The sequence below is a fragment of the Solanum stenotomum genome, chromosome 8 (genome assembly GCF_019186545.1).
Source record: "Solanum stenotomum isolate F172 chromosome 8, ASM1918654v1, whole genome shotgun sequence".
In the NCBI taxonomy this organism is placed as follows: domain Eukaryota; kingdom Viridiplantae; phylum Streptophyta; class Magnoliopsida; order Solanales; family Solanaceae; genus Solanum; species Solanum stenotomum.
The window spans coordinates 51,561,063-51,578,459 of NC_064289.1; the positions used below are offsets into that span (position 1 = coordinate 51,561,063).

The window sequence follows — 17,397 nt, forward strand, 5'->3', positions numbered from 1 at the left end:
GTGAAACTTGAAGTTGAAACGGTTGGTGAACATTTTCCGAGTTCGTTTGAATTGACATATTTTAAATGATTTTAAGTTAAAATATTTTTGGAGTGTTTCAATTAATTTTAAAAATACTTATAAGTATATAATTGTTGTAAAACTAAAGTAAAACAAGACAAGAAATATAAAAGATGATAGCAATAAAAATAGTAAAACAAGAGATGAGAGCTTTTCTTATTATTCCAAGTCTTCAAGTGTATACAATATGAACCCTTGCCTCTATTTATAGTGTAACATAGAGGCATACAAAAGGTTAGTCATAAACATGACATTAACATGAATATAATGGAGGAGGTTATGAAAGTGAAAGGTTACAAGAATAATGGTGTTATAAAGTTGGAGGTTATGGAGGTTATGGTTATCTTCATAATGGAGGAAAGTAATGGAGATAATGGGTGAGAGTAACTTCTTGGTGTAGTGGACATCCACACTATAATATTTTATAACACTCCCCCTTGGATGTCCATAGATAATATGCCTCGTTAAAACCTTACTAGGAAAAAACCCCGTGGGAAAAAATCCTAGTGAAGGAAAAAGAGTACACATATCTTTTAATACGCTTTGAATGTTGCCTCGTTAAAAACCTTACCAGGAAAACCAATTGGGATAAAACCATGGTTAAGGAAAAGAGTACAACACGTATTTTTCTCCCCCTGATAAAAACTTTAGTTGATATCTCGGAGACGATGCATTCCAATCTTATATCACAACTTCTCAAATATTGATGTTGGCAATCCTTAGTGAATAAGTTTACAAGATTATCACTTGAACGAGCCTTTGAACGTCTATGTCACCATTTTGTTGAAGATCATGTGTGAAAAAGACTTTTGATGAAATATGCTTTGTCCGATCTCTTTTGATTGTATCTTCCCTTCAATTGAGCTATATATTATTTTCGTATATGGTGGCTGGAATATCCTTTGCCAAAGGAAAATCACATATTTTCTGAATATGATAGATTATGATTCCAACCAAACACACTCCCGACTTACTTCATAGATCAATAATATTTCTGCATGATTTGAAGGAGTGGTTACCAATGTTTGATTCTTTGAATGCCAAGATATTGTTGTGTCTCCATATGTAAATAAACAGTCAATTTGCGATCGAGCTTTATGCAGATCAAATAAATATCCTTCATCTACATAATCAATTCATTTCTGACTCGAGGATTGATCATTTCAATTTTATTGAGGCTCGTCTTTTCTTCTAAAAGAAAGTCACACATCTTCTATGCATTGAGTCACTTGATTTGTTAGTTTCTTGTCATAACTTGAATGATAATATGACAATCCTTTCACATAACTTTCGTTATGTATATCAAATAATCTTCTAGCACTTGCATAACCAGCAATTTGTAAGTGCACCAATTGCACTAATACATGACATTTTAAATTATTTTCATGAGGTTGAAAAGATTCTTTCTCTGTGTTAAGCAATCTCAGAACCATTGGGTACTCAATGGAATTGTTTGAAGACCTTTTAAATCCTTCAAGAATTTTCATATAACCTTAATCGTCTAGTTAGACATGATAATCAGTTATTCTACATATTCAAGTATTTTATCTATTGCCAGATTGAAATAAGTTTCATTGCATCCACCACTGGAGAACATATCTCCATTTAATAATGTCGGGACTTTTGCGAAAACCCTTTATGCCTCGAGGCACAAACAATACTTTATATCTTACGGTTATACTTTCGCACAATGATTCATTTGTACCCCACTGACATATATTTTGATCTATGAACTATAAGTTCAAAAATATCACTTTTCTAAGTGAAACAAAATATACTTGAATAGTACATTTTATTTGGCCAATCATTTATCTGTCCACATTATATGACAGATTCGAATTTAAGATCCTCGTAACCACTTATAGCATTGAGTGTTACTTCATATCAAAGATACCGTCGACGGTCATTTGACTTGATTCCAATATGACATAACTTATCGAGATCTCTTCATTTTTCATCATTTTCAGGTATCTGAACCTTTGCCAAGGTTTTATGAAGTGTTATGTCATAGTGCTCTTTCAAAGCACTGACCTCATTATCATGACCATTTTGATAATTTGCTCCTCTCCTTCCTCAATGAGTTTTACATTTGGAATCGATTGGTCTATCACACTTCTGGCGTACCATAGACTCTGTCCTTCAAGGACTATTTATTGGAGCATTTGCAGCTTAATTAAAATATTAGGTCGGCAAATACATCTGGCAAATTATTTGCAACATTTTGCAAATGAATTATCTCTTGAACTTCAAGTTCAAATTTTTTTTTAACGAGGATCTAGATAATTCACCCCACACATAATTTCAGCTGCTAAACATATCTCCCCCTAATGTTAGGAAATCTAACATTCACCCCCAACCTCATTTGGGGATCCATCTTTGTGCGTGGTGGAGCAATAAAATCATATGTGCACACATCAAATTTTTTTAGATGGAAATTATTTGGTTCCTGACTCTGAACCAATTGTGATGGGAGAACCTTGTTGGCTTGATGCATACACGTTAAATAAACTCATCTCATACCAAATTTTATTTGAGAGATTTGTTCTCATAATCATTGGTCTAGCTATAATTGGAGGCATACAATTTCTGCTAAACCAACCAACATTATCAACATAATTTTATAGTTTGGAACTGTGCTCTTAATTTAACAATTCGAGCAAACAACCTTACAAAAACCAATTTGTAAGTTGACATAAATGCACATGTGACCATACCATAGATGCATCTATTAAATCGTAATAGTGAACGGTCCACATGGCAAGTGAACGGGCCCATATTCACCTTTCTATATGTTCCAAATAATTTCAGGGGATACAATCCCAACCATAGTTGATACAATGATCATTTTATCATGAGAACAAGCAACACAATAGAATTCTTGAAGAATCTTTTATTTCTTCAAACATATAGTCACATGAATTCTCAATTTCTTTTGCATCACATTTGAATCGGAATGGCCAACCGATTATGCCAACTGATATTTATTCTAGTAAACTTCTAGTTTACTTTTGCATGTGATTCCTTCATCATGCCCATATTTTTATTCAACAAACAAGAGAAAAGCGGGCAACCTTTTATGTAAATATTCATAACCCGCTTTGATTGTAGTAATTTGAAGATATTTAATCTTTCAATAATTTACAGTCTCAATATAACAATTTTTCTTTTCAATTCCTCTGAAACTTAAAAAGTTTCGTTTGAGACTTACTACAACCTCAATATTATGAACTATTTCATTTTCTGGATAGTAACAAATTAGTCCTTCCGAAACTTTCAATTAATTTTGTGTAATGCCAAAAATTTCACAACACCATTCTTATGGTGACCATCTCCTTCAAAGAGAAAATTATTATTATTGTCATGGTTAAAATTATTACTGCAAGACTTATTTCTTGATAACCAATGACAAATTTGTGTTGCCACACAATAACATTTATTTTGGTCATCACCATAACCTTTATAGAAAAGAATTATTTCTTTCTTTTTGTCCTCCAATAGTTCATAATAAAACATTCCACAATATTTGTGTAGTACTCAAAGTATATGACCAAAATGACCATTTATGTCAAAATATATATTTTCTTTCAATATCTCAAACCTCCCGTAGAGGTGAGATGTGGCAATTATCCAACCATACATGAACATGTCCTTATCCATATGAACACAAGTCACATTCTCTTCAAGAAATGAACATAACCATTTTGTACATGTTCCATAAGTTTTTATTAGAAACTCATTGTCATGCTTTGGCATTATCAAATTTATGTGACTCACCTCAACATCACTTTAAGGGGTCAAATGTACCAAATGTACTACCACTTTGTATTCATTTATTTTGATGGAGGATTTACAAAACTTTTCAAATTGGCTTGCATCAACAACAATGTGCCCAATATCTTTTCATACCACTTTGATGGATAAAAATTACATTCACATTTGAAGGACCATCTTAATAAACAATGTGCCCAATAACCTTTCATACCACAATGATGACCATTAACATTTTACCACACCCATATTCATACATTCAACCACTTGTCATTTTTCAGACATAATATGCACTGCTACCACATTCACATTAGAGAATGGAACAAAATAATTGGGCAAATTTCATGACTTTCAGTCAAAAGTATACAACTTTAGGTTAGTCATCATCATATCATCATTATAGTGTATTAGGACTTAAACCCAATGTCTTACCCATATAAAGACGCCTTTGGTCATAAATCAATGGGACTTGAACCCAACTTCTTATTATCATGGAGCACCGAGACTTTACTCGATGTCTTACCCACTCGGTGCGGTGAAACTTGAATTCACCGTCTTACCCTCAATCAATGTCTTAATAAACCAAATGCATTACCAATAAAATAAATATTGAATACCATAAATATAATCTGAATTTGACTTAAAATTGAGTTATAATGAACAAAACTAATTAATTAGAACAACATGTTGGAATCATGTAAAAGTCCCAAGTTAAAATGAATTAAAACCTTTTAACATTCCTTCTCAATATTGTTACGAAGATTTAACATAATTTACTAACCATTTTAAAATAACCACAAAACAAACTTTGTTAGTACAAATAATATTAATAACTCAACAAGTAAATGTTTAGATAAAGAAAAATAAAGAAGTACAAAAGTAACCAATAATGATAATCCAATCAATATGTATATGCCACATAACTCAATAACTTATCTTTTAATAAAACAAGATCATAAAGAACAATTTCTTTACAAATTTTTAACTTACAAAACTAATTTTACTATTTAAATATATAAGTGATCAAATTAAAAGTTTGCTCAAAGTAAAAGCAACTTGCTGGACTCATATGATTTTGAGATGGTAAGAAAACTAATGATGCATAATCAAAAGTAAAATATAAAATAAGTTTCACATGCAAAACAAAGTATATAGGTAGAAAAAGAAATGCACATTAACAATTATATTAATCATTCACCTTGTTCACAAGTAAAATATAAAATAGATTCCACAATAATTTACCTTGTTTCCGAGAGAAAAATAAACACAATTAATTTACCTTCTTTTATTTACTTTGCTTCACTCCTGCAATGGTAGAACATTCGTGCTGATAACGTGTTGTAAAACTAAAGTAAAACAAGACAAGAAATATAAAAGATGATAGCAATAGAAATAGTAAAACAAGAGATGAGAGCTTTTCTTGTTATTCCAAGTCTTCAAGTGTATACAATATGAACCCTTGCCTCTATTTATAGTGTAACATAGAGGCATACAAAAGGTTAGTCATAAACATGTCATTAACATGAATATAATGGAGGAGGTTATGAAAGTGAAAGGTTACAAGAATAATGGTGTTATAAAGTTGGAGGTTACGGAGGTTATGGTTATCTTCATAATGGAGGAAAGTAATGGAGATAATGGGTGAGAGTAACTTCTTGGTGTAGTGGACATCCACACTATAATATTTTATAACAATAATGATAAAAATAAGTTAAAATTATATGCTCTTGGTATTGAACAGTTGATAGTTGACGAATAGTACAAACTTTCCACTAAATCTATAGTGTGTATCTAAGGAAATTATTCTGATCAAGATAGTTTAGGTAATGAATATATACTCTTAAAATAGAATGATTTATTTATTAATGTAGTTATACCATAATTTGTGGTGAATTTTGAGCTCACTTGACAATAGTAAATCGCATAAGAATTATTAATGTGCAAGAAGAAGAACAATAGAGGATCAAAAAACTCATTTTTTTTTTGAAGAAAAAAACATGAGAAAAGCTATTTTATTTATATAGCTAACAAAGTATATTATCAACAACTGTTATTGTGTATTATCAAAAAAAGTCATAACTCACTCGATGTGAATGTGTTATTTAAATTTTATCTTTTCTCTTGGTGTCTTTTGGACAAAAACATTTCACTTCTCATTCACACCTTTTAAAATTCAAGAATCTCAATTCAAAAAAATGTTTTCTAGCAACCGAACAACATAAACTAAGTTGCTTTCTTGACTACTACATTAACTATATGTAGGGATGACAATGGGAGATGTGAGGGGGGCGGGTTCTGTAGAACTTAAGATATAATAGGCTCAAACGGGTTGAAGTGGATTTTTTTAAAACTAATGCAGGGCGGGGTGGGGCGGGTTGCTGGTATATGTGATTTTATGTGGGTTTAGTTTTAATTTTTTAATGTTATAAGAGTGATAGAGCATTATTTATTAAGATAATTTATTTAAAGCTACTAAAATATTCAAGATAGTAAATAAAAATGGTTCAATAAAAGTAATTCAATTTCGTACGTGTTTTCAAATTGACCTCTAAAAATAAAATTTTAGGTCACTATCTTATAAAATTAATACAACTTAATGAAAATGAATTTTATTTTTAGAATCAAACTTAACTAGAAAAAAAAATATTAAAGAAAGTATGTAGGGCAGGTTATGCGGAGGGGGTCTATATGGGGCAGGATGGGACGGGTTGAAAATGAAAAAAAAGGTTATGCGGGGCGAGGCAGGGCGAATTGAAAATTTTACGAGTTAACCTCAACCCACCCGCCCCCGCCCGCACCACCCCATTGCCGTCCCTCACTATATGCTACCTCCCATCAAATGTTTAATGTGTACCATGTACTTGTTGAGTTAGTTAGTATTATTTGAAGGTCTTAAATTGAACAAACACATTTGTTCATGAAACATAATTTTTTGAGAAGTCAACCCTCATGATGTGTAAAAGGACTCTATTGAAGTATCAGAAGTTAATTTGCAATATACAAGTCTTTGTTGAATTTTAAAGGTAATTGCTTGTGACTTTTCATGACAAAGTCAATACTTATGCAATTGGTCTGTTTTCCCAACAAGACTTGCAACATATGAAAAGAAATCACAAAGCAAATAAAAAAAATGTTGAAATAGAGATGGAATCATTAAGTTAAAGCTATTTCACTTTTTAAAAAATCAGTTTTATACAAAAATATTGTGTCACTGCAACCTTTGTCTCTTGTCTGTATGGACAAAATTGTTACAATTTGGACCTAAATAAGGTGACAACATTTGTGATGATGCACAAGACATCTCAAAATAAGGTTGAGTGTTGTTGATCAATGATGAACCAAATTGACCATAATTATTCATCATCATCCCACCTTCACAACTTTTAATCGTAACCGGAGGAATATGTAACGGTTTAAATTGAGGCGGATTACGCCATCTAGGTAGTGGACCAGCTACAAGTAATGTTTGCAATAGTGGACCTGATTCAAGCACAGCTTGTAGAAACTTGCCTTGTTGAGGCAATGTCTTCCCCTTGACAAGTCTATCGATAACCAACGAACCTTGATCATCATCATCAATTTTAGCTACTTGTTGCGCAATAACAGGAACAATGTAATTGGAAAGGTGATCAGGAGATGAAACAACATCCAAAAATGACTCAATAGGAGATGAATTGTTGTATGTTTCACTAAGACTATTTGATTCAATTGTAGTAGTAGCATGAGGACTACTATCAATATTGTTGATTTGAGATTGATTTATTTTGTTGAGTAATTTGTGAAGGTGATTTTTTGCTTCATCTCTTTCTTGATAAGCTAATTTTATGAGATGGATTAATTGATTGTTCTTCCTCTTTTCTTCACTTGCTTCCATATTGAGTCTTTCAACTTCAAGACTTGTGTACAAAAGCTTTTGTTTCATATCATCCATAGTCTACAAAAAAGTCACAAAAAAATATAATCAATTTTTTTAACTCATTTCACATAGTCATGAAAGAAATATTAATATAATGAATGCAATTAATAGAATTTTCAAATGCAACTACTACTTTCTTTTATATAATTGTTAGAATATAAATAAGTTATTATTATTCAAAGTTGGGAGTACTAGCAAAGTCATAAAGAGGGGCCATTAGGAAGGTCATGAAGCTTATCAGTCAACACCAAATATTATATAAAATTAGAAAAGTAGTGACACAGTTCGAATTTTGAGAGTCAAATTTTGAAATTTTTACATTTTTGGAATCTACCGAAGAGTATATATAATTAACAATTCAAAATATCTAAAAGACATATTTTTAAAATGTAATTAAAAAACTTACTCAATTTGACTTTCAAGTAGCACATAAATTAAGAGGGAAGAAGTAAATGTGAACAATGATTAATTCTTAAAATTCACTAAAAATTACCCCTATGACACTAGTATAAAAGTTTTACCAACAAAAGTTTGTAGTAAACCACTAAGCCAACAATAAAAACAATAACTACTATGTCTCAATCCAAATTGTATGAACTCAACTGGTCCATAAATTTCTATTTAAGCTCGTTTCAGTCCAATATTATAAAATCACCAACTATGAAAAAGAAAATTCAACATCATTTACTTTTACAAAATTCAGTAGTGGCCAATTCAATAAATCATCAGTACTTTACATACAAAAACAGAGTAAAATTGGACACTAAAACCAGACTCTACGAAGTACGAACCCAAGGAAAGGCTACCCAATAACAGTACTGGGCGATTAAAATGTAACCAAACAGAACTCCAACTTAAATGATGCATTCATAACCCAATGAGGTTTTAAAAAAATCAAATTTTAATAAGAGGCCTCTGGATGATACTAGAAGAAACAAGAAAATAAATTACTTGCCTCTTGGTAACTCCATAAAGAATCAATTTCTTCCATTTTTTTTGTTTGAACTTGAAAGAAGTAGAGGAAAAAAGAGAAGATAATATTGAAAAGATATTGAGAGGGAAGTTTTATAGAAGAGGTGAGTGAATTGTAATATGTATTTTATAGAAGGAAACAAGAACCAAAAAGGACAAAAGAAGGTATAGTATAGACCAACCAATCCCCACCATAGAAAAGGCAAAATTATTTTTGGAATCTTAATAAAGACCTTCCATAAACATAAAATTTAAAAGATTTTACTCTCTGTTTAATTTGTTTGTCTTATTTTTTTAGTTTGATTTTAAAAAAATGTATCTTTTCGTTCTTTTGAAAACTCTTTTATTTCAAAACCGAATAGTATTTTGGTATATTTTATAAATCTTTAGTGTAAGAACAGAAGATTCATTTTTTTCTTTTACTTTTTTAAACTTTATGTCAAGTCAAAACTAGACTAATAAATTAAAATATAATTAAATTGTATACACTAACAAATATAAAATAAATATTTTATACAATTAGATCACTCGAAAAATAATGAGTATCGAACTCATGGGTGAAGCTAGGGGTAGAAGAGGGTTCATTCAAAAGTTTTTCTATCGAAAAATTATATCATATATACAAAGTTAATATTATTTTTTATGTATATATGATAAATATTAAATTTATCAGCTTTTTCGTGTAGTTATTTCTTTACATTTTTAAATTCTCTGGTAGAAAATTTTGATTCCGTCACTGACAATTAGATCAATCAAAAAGATAATGAGTGTCAAACTCATGGGTGGAGCTAGGGAGGCGAAGAGGGTTCATCCAAACCCTTCGCCGAATATTAGATTATATATAAGGTTAAAATTATTTTTAAAAAATATCTTTCTTTATATTTTGAAATTTCCTAATGAAAAGTTCGTCTTTTTATCATTAATCAGACTATTTAGATGACATTAACAGTCAATAATGTAAAAAAGTTCGTGTTTGTGCATATAATTTAAATATAATTTTTTTTAAAAAAATATTCTAGAAAAATTCATTATCGCTATTTTTGGAGTGCACACCGTAAGTAGTAATCTTCTCTCTTTCATAAATAGTACAATAAATCATATTGTCAATGACTAAAATCCAGTTAGATTTTCCTTAAATATTCCATTGAGTTTGAAAAATAATTTCTCCTTTATCTCTATGTATATGTATTGTGAATATAAAAGCAAGCTGTACTTTTACACGGTTTTGTTTGTTTACCATTTTATTGTTACATTAAATTTAAATATCCAGTTGGAAATAATTAAAAATATTAACCAAAACTTTACTCAATCTACTCTGAAATTTATTTTGTTCTCAATTTTGGAAGAAAGATTTTTATTTTATTTATTTATTTGGAGATGTCTCTATTACATGGTGGCTACAGCTTATCCAAAAATAAAATATATATTAAAAAAAATATGATAAGTCGTATTCACTATTGGAGAAGAAAAATGAACTAACAAGCACCGTCTAATAAATGAAAATTCCATGGGGAAGTTATTGTAGTAATCTAATAAAAGTTAATACCTAAAAAAATATATCCTTAAAACACTTTATTTTCGTGAAAAATGTTCAGTGGCTATACTTTTACAAATATTTTGATTGAATGGATGAAAAAAGAAAAACAATTATTTTCATATGAAAAAATGAGGAGGTTTTCCACTATTTCAGTGAAAATAAGTTTCTCATAATATATTTTTCCAATGAATTGATTTGATGAAAAATGAACGAAAATATCATAATCTATAACACAAATTTTCAACTGATTTATGATATAAAAATTCTTTATGTCGAATAATGTGTGCATATTTAACTAATTAAATTTGAAGAACGATGGCTAATACCTTATACTAAATAAATGTTAGCACTTCGCCATTAGATTACCAAGGGAATGAAATCTTTTAATGATGCAAAATGTATATTCATATAATAATAATAATTCATGATATATTAAATTTTTAAGATATACGGTCAAAAATTATAAACCTATTATTGCTAATATTAAAGATTTTATTTTTATAAAACTGGTTGTTATATTATCCCAAAAAAAAAAGTTGTTATAAGGAGATACTTATTGTTATAAATAAAACTGTTTAAAAAGGTAAATATAATTATTATTTTTTAAAATTGATTCAAAGAAAATTTGGCCTTTATAGTGAATTGTTATATTAGGGTTGTTGGGTTAGAGGACAAAGTTATTTTGATCGGATTATAGTCTTAAGATTATAATTTTGGGATAAATTTATCTCACCTGGCAGATGAGATAAAATAATAACGCACTACGTTGAATGGTACAAGTTGCAATATCGACGATTAAGATTAATAGTAAAATTTATATTAGATATACATTTATTTCAATCTAAATTTATATCTTCAACTAAATATAATATAATTTTAATCGCAAATTTAATTTTAAAATATTTCATCTTATCCCACGTACCAAATAACCAACCCTTAAAAGGAAAATGAATGTAATCGTGGCGTAAATTAAGCTCTTTCCTTTGAACTTGAGCTTCTCAAATTTTTTGACTGACAGATATAAAAAGGTTTTACTTATATTTTGCTATAATTAGTTTAACAAGAATTGTCCTGTATTAAAAGAATGTTTTATATAACCGCCCAATTTATGGAAACAAAAATTAGTATTTTTCTTTCCTTTTTTTTTTTTTTGCATTTGTCATTGCTATAAGCACGTATATGATATATATTCATTTATATGTACCACTTATCTATTTGAAATTTGACTCTAATTAATAGTAGTAAGGTTGGCTATAATTTTATTAAGGAGTTCAAAATATAAATACACACAAAAAAAATTAAATAAAAATTCAACATCTACGATATAAATATATAAAAATATTCTTTGACTATATATATATATATATATATATAGATGAATAGTGTAATTTTATATTTAAGAAAATTATAATAAATACCTCGATCTTACTTGACTCATCCCCTACTTGGCTATAGTGAAGTTTGATCACTTTAGTGTCACAACTTGAGTCTAATATCTCAACATAAATAAAAATAAATAAAAAATAAGCACATTACTTCAGTGTTCAAACAAAATCAAAGAATATAAAACATGTTTACATAAATAAAAATCCACTTAATCATGATTAAAAAAAACATTTAATTCATCATTTAGACATGATAAAATAGTGTGATTTGGTGTAAAAGTATTAGGTGTGCGTAAATAAACTTCAATATGTTGAATGAAATTGTTAGAGAATTAAGGAGAAAGGTTAAAATAAAATTGTTACTGATTTAATGAAGTAAAATGCATGTTAATTAATTATAATAAAATAAAGGAAAAATGGTCTGATATACCCTCAATTTTGTCATTTAGACTCGATATACACATCGTTATAAAAGTGTCTCATATATACCCTTACTGTTATACAAATGGCTTACATATACCATTTTCCTCTAACGAAAGTGAAAAGAAATAATAATTTAATTTATTAATTATTTTTTAAAAAATATATATATAATCCACATGGGTATATTTAATTCTCCTCACATGTATTTTTTTTTTGACTTATTTGTTTCTACGACTAATTTGAATTTATTGTTTTGATGGTCAAATTTATTTATGTTTCACTAATTTTGTTGTAAAATTTAATATAGATGCCCTAATTTTTTTACAAATACAAAAACTAAATTGCAATATAGCCAAAAAAAATAGTTTTAAATTATAATATAGCCACGAAAAAATTAGTTTTAAATTTTTTTTTTAAACTAAAGAATGAAAGAAAAAATAAGAATAAGAATAAGAAACTCAAATAATGATAATCAAAGAAGTAAAAAAAATAATTTATGTATGAAAAAGATTAAAATATACCTTAAACTTTGCTTGAAGGATCATATATACCCCTACATAATTTTTTTAAAAAATAACAGTCAAAAATATAAATTTAACACTAATTTTTTCACTTCTGTTAAATGAAGGATATATGTGAACTCATTTTGTAACGGTAGAGGTATATGTGAGTCATTTATATAACAGTAAGGGTATATATGAGTCACTTTCATAACGAGGGTATGTCAGCTCTAAATGAAAAAGTTATGGGGTATATCAGGCTTTTTTCCTTAAAATAAAGAATTTATACTATTGCTGCCACCCCTTTTAGCTTCTCAAACTTTTTGGCTAGAGAAATTGGAAGTTATAAGTTTATCATATTTTGCTACAAAATTATATATCATTATTTTATTTTATTGATTTTCATTCCATATTTAGTACTCGTTTAATTTGATTTTAGACGGTTTAAAACTCATTAAAGGAAAGTGCAATCTATCAAAAAAATTGAGGAAATAATACAAATTTCGCTAGCTAAGCAAGTAATTACGTCTGGACATAATAATTTCATAAATTACCATTTGTATCATTTTTAGTTCGCCACATACATGTATTTGACGAGATCAGATACCTGCAATCATGATACAATAAATTTCATGTATCTAAAGATATTGTGAATTTTCATAAGTAAATTTCGTTTGATTGATCTTTTTTAAAAAGTACTTTTGAAAGTCAAATTATAAAAAAGATAGCTATTAATTTATTTTTAATATTAAGATTATTTTATAAAGAGAAATTAATTTAAATATCTATAATAAAAAAATTAATTATTTTTTTGTTTATTAAATTAAAAATGTACATGTTGAAATTTTCAATCAATATTATACCTTGTTTGGGAGGCTGAAATCTTTAATTGTTACTCCCTCTGTCCCTAATTACTTGTCCACTTTTTCTTTTATAGTTGTCCCTAATTACTTGTCCATTTTGACAAATCAAGAAAGGATAAATTTTTTTTACCTATTATACCCTCAATTAAATGATTAATTACTTTGAAAAATGCAAAACTTTTCATCCATTTCATAATTAATAGGGGTAAAATGGTAAACTCACAATGTCATTAATTAATTTCTTAATAGGTGTGTCAATTCAAAAGTGGACAAGTAATTAGGGACAGAGGGAGTATTTTTTTTCTTTTATCTAATCTTGGAAAAATATTGTTGTTACCTTTTTTCTAATTTTGCAAAATAATATTTAATCGTAAAATAAATTATAAAATTTATAAAAATAAAATTCTTAAATGAAATTTAACCAAACTTATGAAATATGTTAATTAATTAATAAGAGATATATTGGTAAATACAGTGGCGTAGCCACATGGTGGTCAGGGTGTCCAAATGGACAACCTTCATCGAAAAAAAACTACCGTATATACAAGTAAAATGATACACGAAATGATTAAAAAACATAGTTTGGACACCCTTAACATAACAAGTTGTTATATCCCAGTGGTTTCACCTCCTTGGAATGAGGAAGTGCTCGTATATTCGTATCTAGAAATTCCTAGCTCCGCCACTGGGTAAATATGTACATATGAAAAGTATATTTTAGTCTTGAGAAAAATAATTTTTTGTTTCTGCTTCTGCTTTTTTTAAGAAGCAGAAATTTTTAGATTCTTCCCAACAAGCAGAAATTTTTAGCTTCTTCCCGACAACAGAAAAATTGTTATGCTTCCATTTAAAAGTACTTTTACTGTTTGTCAAACACTTATTTGTTCAACAAAAGTTTTTATATCTCAAAATAAGTGATTCTGGCCTCCCAACAATAATGCCAAACAAGCTCTTAGAGTTCTGTTTCATATTTTTATTTCAGGTTGTCTCAAACTCTATGTTATTACATAGTTTGACAATATTTCCTTTTGAGCAAAATACAGTCTCTCAACTTATGTGCATGATTCATTTGGTTTGTCTCCTTGTTTCTAAGTGATTTTCAATGATCTTTTTTGTGTCAAATCTTGATCATGGTTAGACTGATAACGATCAACAACCGATAAATCAATAATCGATATGTCAATATCTTAAAGATTCTATAACGATTTAACATATCTACAAACCAATAAGTTGAATCGATAAACTCCAAAACCAAACGAAATCGATCAATACGTAGCCCTAGCGACTTCAGAGTATATGATGTATACCTTATCCAAAAAAAAAAAAAAACAATTCAAAAAAATACTAATTTTCTTTTAAATTGGGTACATTAGTGAGCTTTCAATTCGTCTCTTTCTTCTAATTCTTCTTTGATTAGTAATTAATTAAGTGAGTTGTTCTGTTCAATGGAAAGTATATATATCATGTTACATGTAGTTAAAATAAAGTTTAAACACATCGTAATATGCAACGGTAAAATTTGTGTATGATTCAATTAAACTATGAGATTGTTTGCATATTTCGTGTATCCAATTACATGTATATAAATATGTATGGGCAGATTTAAATATAATGTATTTGATTCATATACATATAATTTGTTCGATGTATTTGATTCAGATACATGTAACATGTTATAATTTGTTCAGTGAATCTGATTGAAATATATGTAATCGATTCAATGTATTTGATGTCCATACATGTAACTTGTTCAGTGTATAATGATAACTACTTACACACAAAAAATTCTATAATATATTTATATGTATAATACATAGAAAAAAAATAAGTCATAGATACATCTAACTATATTGTATTTAGTAGAAGTCGAACTATAACAACACAAGTAGAAGTAGAAGTTTATTCAATGTCAATTTGTTCATAGTCATCTTGATCATGAATGTGCACTTTGACTTGGATGGATCTTTAGAAGGGTACGATATATAGAGCTCTATTTTTGACTATTTTAAAGGATGTATCTGAATTGGAATTTGATACAAAATTATTAAATAGTGAGTTAATATATAATTATTTAAAAATATAAAATACATCAGTATTAGTATATATGATAGGAATATTTGTCAAATGAAATAGTTTTCTATTCTTTTCTTTTTACTCGAGCCTCTACATCCTATCATTGTCATTGTTATGCTACAAAAATTAGCTAAACAAAAATGTTTTATATCAAATACCAATTGGGCCATGTATGAAATCTTACAAATTATAAATTGAGGCTAATGTGTTCAATTCAAAAAAGAAAAAGATCTGAAAAATACTTTAACTTTGACCAAAATTGTTGTTTTGATACCAAACTTTATGGATGACCTTTTACCTCCTGCACTATTTAGTAGTGTTTTTAAAATGTATATATGTGTCTACGTGAACACATTATTTATAATTATGCAATATTTATGATGTCCACATGGACATATATATACCTTCAAAATACACTATTAAATAGTGTAGGGGGTAAGGTCCTTTTCAAAGTTTGGTATTGTTACTGCAATTTCGATCAAAGTTCAAATATATTTCAGACCCTTTTCCCATTAAAAAAAGATAATTATATATTTGAAGTGTTTAATTTATTTAGGTAAAGGCACCTACGAGCACAGCTAAGACTTTTCTAAAATTTTAAGTTGTTGCATGCATAATAAAAATATTTATTATGTGTTGTTCAATCGAGCCGCACCATAATTTTTGTATTTTTTAAATAAAATATATTGATAAAAGAATGTTTTGTTTTACGTTCCCTCGTTTATGAAAACAAAGCATGGTTTTTTTTTTCAATTTCTTTTCTTTTGCTACTGTCATTTATGTGAGACTATTCACACTAATATAAACAATTAATGGTTATACATCGCGAATAAGTAAAAAATATGTGCATAAAACATGATTTTTCTACTTATTTTTCATCGAATCAATTTACTGAGAAAAATACATGATCAAAAATACATTATCACTTAAATAATGAAAAACTTTTGAATTTTTCTGTATAAAATATTACTATTTTTTCTTTTTCCATCAATTCAATCAAAATATCTGTGAAAATAGCCAGTGAACATTTTTCCTCAAAAAATTCAATGAAAAATATAGATTTTTAAAGTAGTGTCATGTTGAAGTTTGATTCTGATACAATTAATTTTAGATATAACGAAGGATTCATCAAATCAATGATAATCATATGTTTTAATTTGTTTGACCTACTTATTTTTAGTCCATTTAAAAAAGAGATAAGTGTCAGAAACATATTTAAACTATCATTTTATTTTTAGTTTCATACCTAAACTATTGAGAGTGTGAGTTTCATACCTAAACTATCACTTTTTAGTTTGAGAAACACACGTCAGTGGTGTGTGTAATGCACTCTCTCTTTTCTTTGAAAAAACCTTGACACAAGACATTTCACATGAATAAAATATTCCACCTGACAAAAATTAAATAATAAACTATTAATATTAATTAAAAATTAAAGATTAAAGTATTAATATCCATAAAAAAAAATTCAAAATAAAATTTAAATTATTTTTTTTACCTCACTCCACCACCTCCTCCACGTACCCCCCCCCCCCCCCCCCCCCCCCCCCCCCACCAAAAGAAAAAAAATATTATTTTATTTTTAAAGTAAAAAAATTACCCCATCCTATTTAACCCTCCGCTCCTAATTTTTATTTTTTTACATTTTTCTCATTTTTGTGTTAGATATGTACGTACATATATTTTTAGGAAAAAAAATTCTACCAGTGTTCCAAATATAACATAAATAAATAAAAAATTAGAAAAAAATTTTGCAGCGGCAAGTAAAATATATGTTCGATATGTATATATCTAGCACAAAATGAGAAAAATATTGAAAGCGGAGGATTAAGTGGGGTGGGTAGAATTATTTTTTTTAAAAAAATATCTAAATTAGTATTTGAGAGGGGGGGGGGGGGGG

At 28.2% G+C, this 17,397-nt stretch overlaps 1 protein-coding gene across 1 annotated transcript; it reads right to left on the minus strand.

Annotated features, from left to right (window-relative positions):
- Nucleotides 1–6,974: 6,974 nt before the first annotated feature.
- LOC125875244 (uncharacterized) lies at nt 6,975–7,766 on the minus strand. Its single transcript, XM_049556346.1, has one exon. It carries the CDS (start codon nt 7,757–7,759, stop codon nt 7,037–7,039), a length of 723 nt encoding a protein of 240 aa, XP_049412303.1. The 5' UTR covers nt 7,760–7,766; the 3' UTR covers nt 6,975–7,036.
- Nucleotides 7,767–17,397: the final 9,631 nt, after the last annotated feature.